Below are 12,132 nucleotides of genomic sequence, written 5' to 3'. Positions count from 1 at the left end.
AACTTCCACAAGTCCCATATCTGTAAAAATTTCAGGAGCTCCGCTTCATCTATGCAAAGTTTGATTTTAGATTCCCAATTATCAGGCTTCAGATACAATTTAAACAGAAAAATTCAAGTGGAAAAGATTGTGCATGAAAATCTATACAATTAATGTTCAGTAACATTTTCACCTAAAATTGAAAATAAGCTCGAAATTCGATAAAATGGGATTATTTCAATTGAAAAGTGTTGCCAACAGTTGATTCTATGAAATTATTCACTATGAACAGATAGCAGACATCGTTTGTCTCCAACGTTATTGTCCTGACACCAGCTGGCTCAGATCTTTGAATTGACTTTAGATGCGCGGGAACACTAGCGTCAGGTAGCCTAATCAGTTTTCGTAACGGCAAGGAAAGTTGTGTGAGTGCGCCACACCAGATTTTTCTCGTCTGTTGTCAGGATAGTTATTTTCAATTTTAAAAGAGATAATATAATTGGACAAAAATAATAAAATTCAATGTGAAAATACATCATTCCCTTTCTTTCCAAAATGTAAGGAAAACTAGTAGAATTGATGATGTTGTAAAATCTCTCCATAATAAGAAAACAAGGATATTGTCAAATTTCAGTAATTTTTTAGTGAAATTTGGCAATATCCTTGTTTTCTTATTAGTAAGGAAAACTATTGCGAATAAGAATCCAGCATCTCACTAATTAATTAGTGCAATCAGTACAAATGTGTTCTAACAAGATAATCCCTAGTTTTTCGGTACAAGGCGGGTGGAGGTTAAAGGAATCCAATTATTGCGCTTGACTGTTTCTAATTATATTAGAGTATGTTTCTAATTACTATATACTTCTTAATTATATATTAGAGTAGGCCTATTTCTAATTATAAAATCACGGCTTGCTAGGCTGGTTGACTATAATATAAGGTTAACTACTCAACTTAGTAGTATCTTGATGCTGTAGAGGGGGTAAATCGGTCCAGGAATCGACTCATGAGACCACGACTGTAGATGTACAGTGTGCATCTTGCAGTACTATACTCTGAGTTAATGGTAGATGTGCTCGTCATCCACAATATTATAAACACCGGCACTAGATTGTAAGCTGCTCGGTCTAGCAATAAAATACATTATTAGGTATTGTGATATTATTGTGAATTTTTCAGCTTTTGAGACTGTCAGCAAATTAATGAAGCATGAGCCTGCATAGATTGGTATGTGCTTAAATTTGTTGAGTGTGCTACGGATGGTCAATGTTGAATTTAGACTTTGTATTGTGTTCACTGTTCATGCTCACTAGTTCTCAAATTTGGGCTTGAAACTATTGCGAGGACTATAGTTCCAAATATATAAATTGAGGCGCAGGGAAAATTGTAAAACTAAAACAAAACGTTGATGACTGCAAACATTTTATTCAACAAAACAAAAAAGGGATCAATTTATTATTAAAAACGTTACACTCTCACATTAAGCGTTAAAATGAAAAACACATGTTTGATTCATACATCATACTTTTCTCAGCTAGTGAAACACTACTAACTTTTAAAACTCGAACGATATTTTCTATAAACTAAAAATGATAAAATTCATATTAGCCTTAAGTCACTGTACAATAAAAAAATATACAATACATGGTTATCTTTCAAGACAAAACATTTTGTCAGGAACAAAATTACACTAATATGAGGTGGATAAGTAACATTCGAAAGCAGACTTTTAGAAGTTAAGGTATTAATTATTACACATTAGATAATTTAATCACTAGCATCATAATAAACAGCCAATAACAATTTCCACACAATAATCAACTATCACTGGACATTTACAAAACACAAAAAATAAACACACATAAGGTATGGGCAATGGACACAATTCAAACAATCTGTGAATAATAGTGGCACTATCATTTCACTGTCATGTATTAAACTTATGTCATGTCATTAAAGCAAAATTAAAAATTACACAGAAAGTAACTAATTTATACATTTATAATAGATATAGCCTAATCGACTTGGAAATAACTTACTATGTACAAGGAAAACTAGTCATCAGAAATCTGATATCAATGAATTGAATAATACAGGTATTCCGTTCAAATTCGAACGTGATTAATTAGAACATAACAATAAATAAGCTAGTAACAGGTGGGAGGTGGCGGAGAAGTGACGAGTGCAGTTCAGCTAGAGTGCGCATGCGCAGTAGCATGCCTCTCCAGGTACTTTCTCCTAGCCGCGTGCAACAGCTTCTCTTTGCGCAGGTGCAGGATGCGCTCTCGCTCGCTTGAACACTTGGAGAATCGGCCTCCAAGGTTCAACGGCTCGTCTTCAGCCTCCACCGCCTCCGAACTGCAACATCATTTTAATTAAAATCAGCTATATTCTGCCCTGAAAAAAATCACGCATGATATGACGTACAACTACACCTCACTACATCGCATTGGTATATTAGTGATTGGTTTTTTAGTGATGACACTTGAATTCTGTATTGCTGTTGTTTGTGTTCTTACCAGTTATATGCTCGAATTTTTAATCATACATTGTCATTCTGTCATTTATTTTTTATGTTTTGACTTGGTCTGTATGTTTATTTTTTGGCTCAATAAAATGAATTTGAATAATAAGAAAGAGCACAAGAGCATAGTGTTAATTTAAACCAAATAGGAACCGCGTTTGATTTTAACTCAACACTCAATTTCTTATAAAATTCTAATGCCGCATCCACATGTTGGCCAAATGGCTAATGACGACCAACGCCAGTGAGGATGAGTGGTTTGCCAACGTTGGCTACGCTGGCCTTCATTGGGCACTGATTACATTGCAGGCTGGGCCAGCTTACTAGACCAACATGTGGACAAGGCACAACTTGTTTCAAGCCACCAGCAAGGTTTAGGACTAAGCCAGCGGCCCTGAATCTCCATTTATTTCCTACTACTGACTGACATCAGTTTGTATTTCATAAGCATTACAAGTTATATAAAATCATAATTCCAATAAGATTGATTGATTATTTGTCTTTATTAGGGCGGAGTTGGGACTCCAGGTCCTCTCTGCCACACAACCCTTAGATATGTATTTATTCATATGGCTTTAAAATTAACATTATTAAAAAAACATTAAAATTAAGAAAACTTATTTCTACACAAATTTAATTTAAAAAGCAAACAAATATAAAATTTTTATGATGATAATATTGAAGCTTAAATAGTTTACAGACAGAAGATAAGAAAATCAACGATCAACAAACTAAAAGAACTCTCAGCATACTCTGCTTGGGATTGAAACACGAGCTTCCATGTCTGAATGGCAAGTTATCTATTGAATTGGGCATTGATGTTCTCTAGAATAAATTATGACAGATTGTACAGAATCTCATAATAATAGCAATTAACATCATTATAAGCCCCAGTTGTATTAATTACCTTGCTTGCCATGTCACAGCTGGCGTTTGGGGCGCCACGATGTGGGGTACAGGGGGTGCAGGGGGCTCCTCGGGGGGCTGCAGCGGCACGATGAGGCGGCCATCCAACACATTCTCCACCGTCAACTCGATGCTCCGTGTCACGTGCAGGTCCTCGATTATTGCACTCATCGGAATGTGCGGGAACAGTTGGTGCACCTCAACAAACAAATTCAAATTCATTTATGTAATAATAAAATATATTTTTTAGGGAATATGTTATGGACAGGTGAAAAAAAGAAAAGAAAAATTGTTACACTACAATATTGTGTTGTGTGTGATGCTGTGGTACTTTTCCATAGTGAAAACACAAATTGAAATTGGCAATCTTTTTTATCTAAAAAGTGGTTGATAATTTTAATTATTAGTGTTTTCACGATATATTGTTAAACGAGAAATCATTCTATTATAAAATTTAGTATTAACAGGAGAGTAGCTGGTATTAATAAATTAATACTAATAATAAATATTAATAAGTTGTTAATAAAAAGAGGCTGTAGTATAGTAGGTAGGATAGGAGGTGCGAGGATGGCAGTCCAAGACTGCTGACAGGGATGAGTGGAGGAGAGTGGTGGAGAATGTCAAAGCCCATCCCGGGCTGTAGAGCTGACAAGAGAGTGAGAGAAAGAGAGAGTAAAGAACTTTATACGCTTTAATAAAGGTACTAAGACTGAGATGGTTAGGACATGTTTACAGGATGAATGAGAACAGAATGACAAAGACAGTAGTTACAGAGAAGCTTCATTCGAGAAGGAAAGTGGGCAGACCGAGAATACGATGGGAGGATGGGTTATAGAGAGGATGGAGAAGATTGATTGAAGACAGAGAGGCTTGGAGGAATGTTATGGAGAAAGCCACAGCCCACCCTGGGCTGTGGAGCTAAAAGGAAGAAGATTAATAAGGGAAAGATTAATAAGGGAGTACATCAGGAGGTCAAGTTTTCAGTACGTCAAGTGTACTAGGTACGTCAAGTACAGGTGAGCCTCTAGTATGTGTTCAGTTTTTACTTTCCTTGCCCTATATTACCATATGTAAGGAAAGTATTGCTTTCCGAAAAAATTAAAGTACCCCAATTTATAAATTTCTATACAACTATGCTGACTAAACAGTCAACAGTACAATACAGGTGGTTGTATGCAGTTTCACTCATATAAATTACATGAATGAAATTAATTATAAATGAACTTTTGATTTATGTAACTTAGACAGGCCTTATTACGCCTGTCTACACTCCATATTCAATTTTTACTTTCCTTGCCCTATTACCATAGGTAAGGAAAGTATTGCTTTCCAAAAAAAATTAAGGTACCCTAATTTCAAGTTTTCTATACGTTTCAAGGTCCCCTGAGTCCAAAAAGTGGTTTTTGGGTATTGGTCTGTATGTGTGTGTGTGTGTGTGTGTGTGTGTGTGTGTGTGTGTGTGTGTGTGTGTGTGTGTGTGTGTGTGTGTGTACACACGATATCTCATCTCCCAATCAACGGAATGACTTGAAATTTGGAACTTAAGGTCCTCACACTTTAAGGATCCGACACGAACAATTTCGATCAAATGCAATTCAAGATGGCGGCTAAAATAGCAAAAATGTTCTCAAAAACACAGTTTTCGCAATTTTCTCGAAAACGGCTCCAACGAATTTCATCAAGTTTATACCTAGAATAGTTTATTGATATGCTCTATCAACTGCCACTAGTCCCATATCTGTAAAATCTCTATAATTGATGTTTAGTAACATTTTCACCTAAAATTGAAAATAAGCTTGAAATTCGATAAAATGTGATTATCCAATTGCAAACTGTTGGCAACTGTTGATTCTATTAAATCATTCACTATGAAGAGATAGCAGACCTCGTGTTTCACCAGCGTTATTGTCCTGTCACCAGCTGGCTTAGATCTTTGAATAGTAGACTACTTGAGAAGCGCGTAAACACTGGCGTCAGGTGATCAATTCTCATAACGGCAAGGAAAGTTGTGTGAGTGCGCCACACCCGATTTTTAGTATTTGTATTGCAGAGCGTCAGACAATCAAGATAATTTTAGAATAAAAAACGGAATTTTCTATGTTTGAGGAAATTGAGTTTCCATTAAACAGAAATTATTGATTACCAGTAAACCATTTGAAAACTCACTTGTCTAGCCATTGAATCCAATTGCGAAGTGTGGGTTGGAGAAGGATGGTCGTTCCTCAACAGTTGTGCATGGGTAACTTCAACTGAGAAACTTGGAAGCCACGAAACATACCTTGAACCTGCAAGCAAATATTTTTATAATAAACAAATGACCACACCATGTATCTAATGTGTAACAGAAAAACCTGATCATACTTCCAATTCTTGCAATATTGAGCACTCAAATGGTACAATTTTAATAAATTCAACAATGTAATCAAAAACGTAATCCATTATAAAATTGAAAAACAATAAGATTAATTCTAAGCTTAAACTTCAACTGAAGATGAAATCATTCTGATGATGTACTTATTGTATGGATCAATAAATCAATCAATAAAGATGATGCATGGAGCATCAAAACCTTGGAGAGTAAAACTTCTTCAATAGAAAAGACAACTTATTATGTTTCTACTTCATCAATTGAATTCTATCCAATCTTAGTATGCAATAAAATCAAATAAATTTCATCAAAAATCACAAGACTGGATAAATGATTATAGAAATATATATATATATATATAATGAATGAAATAAATTTCATTCCCAAATGAAAAGACTGAATAAATTTATTATAGAAAGAAAAATATTAGTATTAATGTTAGATTCTGATATCTTGTTTGAATTATTTGATACATTTGAAACAGTCTATATTTTTCTCAAACTAGTGATTCCAAAGTAAATCATTATATGATTTTCCTTCGGGAGTACCATCTTCATGATAGTCATTTTCCATTTTGTGTGTTGCACTGTTGCATGTACATTTTATTATCCTAGCAATCAAGTTATTTCAGAGTGAATAGGGGCTCTATCCTCCAACTTCAGACCGAAAACTGATATTTATTTCTTCAAACACAATTCATCAAAATAACTAGTGTTTTATCATAAACCAATCCTAGGAATTCCTTTGGATCTTAGTTGGGAAATGTAACAAATGGTACAAAAGATACATTGAACCATGTTTACAAAAGTGAAAATAGTAGCAGCTTACCATCGAAATGGAAGAAATGGTTTGGCCTGGGCCTGTTGGGCGCCAGATTGGCCGGCTCGTTGAGTTCAATGTTGCGCTGTGAGCTGAAGCTGTGGATGCTCAGAGCCAGGCGACACGTGGGACATGATGTGTCTTGCTCCAGCCATGACTGCAGACACGAGCTGCAAAACAAATTCAAAATATTCGTAAATACAAGTTGATTACAAAAAGCATATGAAAAATTAATCAAAAAAACCTATTAATAAACTGACGAGAGTATTAGAATAGTAGAAATAAGATTGCAGATAAGTAAGAAAATAGTAACTCAACCTCGAATGTATTCAATTTATTCACAGCCTACACATTTTAAAACAAGGCAGAGCCAGAATATTTTGTAGTCATACGAATTGTACGAGCAGTCATATGAATAGTATACAATAATTATACATGAATGTTGTGTCCAAGCCGATTTCATGAAATAAACCCCACTAGATGATAAAAAATATAAAAAGACTTAAATGCGTTGCATGATATGAAAATATATAAACCGGAGTCTACGTAATCTGAAGGTTACGTAGGCTCTGTATCAACTAATCAAAACTCAATATCAATTACTCATACAGTAGAAGCTCTCTTAACCGACCCCTACGGGACCGGACCGTGGTCGGATAACGAAAAAGGTCGGTTAAACCGAATAATATTGTAAATAGTCGTAATAGGTGTTAAAATCATTCAAACACGTGAAAAAAGCTTTTAAAAACTGTTCCTAAACTTTTAAAACTACTGTAGCCATTACTCACTCAATAGTCCTTATGATCCCTTGATCAATGAGACACCGTAATGTATAGTAATAAGAAGAAGTAACATAAATTCAACTCATTTTAATAAACACTCGCAAAATTATAAATTATAAATTAGAGGTTAAGATTTTCTCGGATTCAATTTGGGTGCAGTAGTCCTGAATGGATTTTTTATTACGCTTCCAGTCCTTGACCGTTGTAACACAGACACCGAGTTCATCGCTAATGCTTTTAACAGATTCCCCTTTATCAAGCCGTTCTATTGCTTTTAGTTTTTGTTCCATCGTCACAACCAGTCTCTTACGTTCAACACCACTCATTTTACACTACTGTACTTTACACTAACAAAGTCAATTACATAAACAATTAAAAAAACAATTACGGTATCAAAAACTGTTAAATATCAAAGTTTGCAAACACAGTTAGCACACTAGAAACTGCCCGCACATGATATTGAGAGCAACTGACTGAATTTTGACTTGCCACGGAATCATATATGTTCGACCTGTTGAAACATGAAAGTTATTTTTGGATCGTTATCGCAGCAGCAGCGGAAGTTTGTATATTCCTGGAAACGGTCGGTTAATCCGACAGGCGGTTGATCCGAGGTTGGTTAAGAGAGCTTCTACTGTAACATAATCGTCCAGATGTGATCTAATAAGTTCTTCCTTGATTTTCGGTGCGGAGACAAGCGGAAGTAGAAATAAGCCAACTGCGCATGCCAAACTCCTGTATTCCTAAAAATAAAATTACAGCATGCTCAAGGTGCATTTTCGTTTGTGCGTAAATTTCCGCAGTCGACGACGACAAGCATTGTTGACATTCATATTGTCCAAATTTCTAATAATATAAACATATTGCAATTTAAAAGTACAAAACATAAATTAACCTCCCCCATCAAAACATAATTGAAAATAATCTTTTAGGTTATTTAGACCTTTAATTGAAATCTACCCAATGTGAGATCCTCACCCTGTCGTGGTCGACGACGGCATATAAGCACAAACGAAAACCCAGCTTGAGCAGGTTGACTCAAATAGCTGGATAAGACTCAGCTAATTGATTAAATGTTATTTTGTTATCAATGATAATATGAAAGACGCTATTTGTATTAGCGTCATGATGCAGTGAAAGGGGTAAATCGGTCCAGGGATCAACTTGTGAGAGTGACTGTAGTTATATACAGTTAACTGATGATATATATCGATAGAACTATCGATATTCTACCAACAGTAAAGTTATTCATCCTGAAATAATTTCAAATCACTTCTGTAAACAATGCTGGGTTAAGTAGATTAAGAGCATTACAGTTTATTTTCTATCACTTACAAATCGTTTTTGGAGGAGTAACTGGAAGTCCCCGAATAACTGGAATATTTCAATAACATATCAGTGGAATATCTAATATCATTTTCAATTATATAAACACTCAGTTGATTGAATTATTAGAGTGGAATGACTGTGAAGTAAAACTCACTTATGGAAGAGATGAGTGCAAGGCAGTTTCCGCGCGGATTCCATCTTTTCCCAGCAGATAGCACAGTTGTCTGAGTTCTCAGCCAGTTCCTTACTCGAAGCCATTGGATAGCTGAAATGCACATAAATTTCTATTAGCGAATCACCTTTCTGACTGACAGCAACTATCAATTATGCCATTATCCCAAACGCACTGTCTACTGTAGTGGGTATCTGTGATTCAAGTCTTCCTGGTATATCTGATGTAAAATAAATTATTGATTTTTGTTAAGTTACTATATTTGTAATATTATTGTCTTGCAAAACCATATGCTTTTAATTTTTAACTATCCGCCTATGATATTTGAACATATATACAAACTATTAGTCCAGTCAGCGAAAGATTATAGAGGGGAAAATCTGGAACACAATTTTCAACTCCACAGCTCTTCAAGCTTATAAAATTACCAACAAGTTTTGTCCTTTACATTTTTTACACAAGAATGTGCTAATTACGAACTTGTAGAGCATTAAATTATCTTTCATTTCATGTATAATTCAACTATCTGACGCATCCCCATACGACTGTTGCAGCAGTTTTAGTTTTGAGTGTCTTTTTCCGGTAGGAAGTTTAGGAACACCCCCTGTATTTAGTTCCGCATACGTTCCAATAGGTACTTAATATGAATGTTCATATTGAAGCACACTGCCAATTTATGACGACAGAATAGTGTGATATTCAAGAAAAGTCACTTGTTGCAAATCTTGAGATTTGACACTCAAAACTAAAACTGCTGCAACAGTCGTATGGGAATGCGAGAGATAGTCGAATTATACATGAAATGAAAGATAATTCAATGCTCTACAAGTTCGTAATTAGCACATTCTTGTCTCATCAATTGTTAGGAAGTTATAAGACTTGAAAGAGCGGAAAAATGGAAGAAAAACTGCTTTTTCGAAAATGCATAACTTTAGAACTTAAATATCTCGAAGAGTATCGGATTTATCGAAAACCTCTACCAAACAAAACTTGTAGGAAATTTTTCGAGCTTCATTTTTATGTAGTTGATTATGTCAATATAACGCATTGTTTCCAAGATATAAGCATGTAAGTAATAAGTGGAAAATGCAACTTTCTAACCACCCTCATCCCTTTAGCACATGATGTAGGGGTTGGGATTTTTGATATGCTCACCTCCAAACTAGTTTCAACAAAGCTGCAAAGTCGAAAATTGTGTTCCAAACATTCCCTTCTAATTCCATTGACAACTAATCTATTGTTGCTGAACAAAAATTTTCACTCTCAACACTAAAACTGCTGCAACACTGGTAGGGAAATGCGTAAAATAGTGTAAATATACATCAAATTGAAGATAATTCGATGCTCTATCAGCTTATAATCAGCACAGATTTTTTTCATCAATGGTTCAAAAATTATAAGGCCGAAAAGATGAAACAATTGGAGGCAGAAGTGTTTTTTCAAAACATGTCTCACCTTCAAGAGCGGATATCTCAGAAACTGTATGAGATATGGGAAAATGTAAAGGACAAAACTTGTTGGTAATTCTGTAAGCTTCAATTTTGCAAAGAATACAATTGTTCATGAGATGCATAGTTTCCGAGATATATGCGAAAAATGAGAAAACGGTACTTTCAAACCACCCCCACCCCTTTAGCACAGGGGGTAGGGGTGAGGACTTTTGATATGTTAATCCTCTAACTATCCTTAAAAGAGCTGTGGAGTTGAAAATTGTGTTCCAAACTTTTCCCTCTATACCTTTATTTGAGCATTCGTTGCCTGAACTATTATTGATTATCTATTGGTACCAAATCGTAATCAATTAATATATTACTTGGTTTCAATTTGGTATTGATTGATTTCAGATAATCAATAGTTGGTATAAATGTTCGAATATCATAGGCGGATAGTTTAAAATTAAAAGCATATGGGTTTGCAAGACATAATATTACATATTTCATTTATGATCTGCAAACTGAAAAGTCGACGTACCGAAATCTTGAAGAATTAAAAATGGGCCTGCAACCATCCACGGTACATTAAGAATCTACATGCGATATTCATCTATAAACTACCTATATCTTGTTTTATATACCTTGTTTAATAACCAGTCATTATTATAAGCTAGTAATGGATATTGACCATGTTTGTTTGTTTGTTTTCAATAGCTTCCTAGAGACTCTTATCAGAGTATAGGAATTGTCAGAAGTTATAACACTCATACGGTAACATAAAAAAAGAAGAAAATCACACAAAGGAACCCTCTATACACACAAACTCTGCCCTGGTATAGAACACTCCAACCATCAATAAGCTCTTCAACTCCTTCTCAAAAACATGGACATCATCACAATTTCTCAAATTATTTGGGAGCTTTCTAATAAATTTAAAGCCCAAATATGTTGGCTTTTTTCAAAAAGAGCTGTTCTATGATACAGTGAAGAGTGAGAGTCTTCTCTATTTCTTGTATTGTATCTATGTGTGTCAGCATTTCTAGACATAGTCTTTCTTTTAACATGCATAATAACCCCATATTATATATAAATAGAGGGAACAGTTAGTATGCCTACTTCTTAAAAGTGATCTCTACAGGACTTTGTAGTTATAATAACTTTAATTGTCCTCACCGTCTTTTATGGAGCTTGAACACTCTCTCCAAATTCTGGCAGGATCACAGATGAATGGATATTACCTATCCTAAAAGTCAAATAAGAGTTCTATTTAACACACCTCTGTTCCATGTGATAGAGGACCCACAAGTAGTTGCGGTGCTTCTTGATGCGCCGCTGTATCTCGTGCATGAGATAGCGCAGGTGCATGCAGATGACAAGCGAGGCCATCGATATGAATATGTTGCTCCAGAGCAGCATGTGCACGTGGTGCGCCAGCTCGACGAACAGCGCGCTCAGCTCGAACGCCAGCTGCGTGTAGTAGGCCACCGGGCCGCGCTTCTCCCAAACACGCGCGCCGCCTCCGCGCACGTCGTACAGGTGCAGCGCGTAGCGCAGCAGGGTGTGCAGCACGCGAACTTTGAGAAGGATGCACTGCAAACACAACACAACTACGTTTGAAGAACATTTCAATTACAAACATGAATGAATTCTTCGGTGTTAGTCACATTCCAACAACGAGAGAAACAATATTCTAATGAATTGAAATCATGCTAGATCAGTGATGGGACTATTCTTATTCGCTCGCTCGGCCATAGAGAAAGATAGCATAAGAAGATTTCACATGGTATGGATCGTTTATATTACAAATTTCAAGCAGATTT

At 35.5% G+C, this 12,132-nt stretch overlaps 1 protein-coding gene across 1 annotated transcript in view; it reads right to left on the bottom strand.

Annotated features, from left to right (window-relative positions):
• Positions 1–1,384: 1,384 nt before the first annotated feature.
• The window catches only part of LOC111046173 (E3 ubiquitin-protein ligase AMFR), a 56,018-nt gene continuing 45,270 nt past the window's right edge, over positions 1,385–12,132 (bottom strand). Inside the window, exons 4-9 of the mRNA XM_039421821.1 lie at positions 11,589–11,902; positions 8,862–8,972; positions 6,606–6,766; positions 5,576–5,694; positions 3,411–3,607; positions 1,385–2,337 (exon numbers count right to left, since the gene is read on the bottom strand). Of these exons, the coding sequence (XP_039277755.1) occupies positions 2,169–2,337; positions 3,411–3,607; positions 5,576–5,694; positions 6,606–6,766; positions 8,862–8,972; positions 11,589–11,902 (1,071 nt within the window). The 3' untranslated portion in view covers positions 1,385–2,168. The remainder of the gene's footprint in view (positions 2,338–3,410; positions 3,608–5,575; positions 5,695–6,605; positions 6,767–8,861; positions 8,973–11,588; positions 11,903–12,132) is intronic.

Source organism: Nilaparvata lugens, chromosome 2 (assembly GCF_014356525.2).
Source record: "Nilaparvata lugens isolate BPH chromosome 2, ASM1435652v1, whole genome shotgun sequence".
NCBI lineage: Eukaryota > Metazoa > Arthropoda > Insecta > Hemiptera > Delphacidae > Nilaparvata > Nilaparvata lugens.
This window is presented reverse-complemented; position numbering and strand designations above follow the sequence as displayed.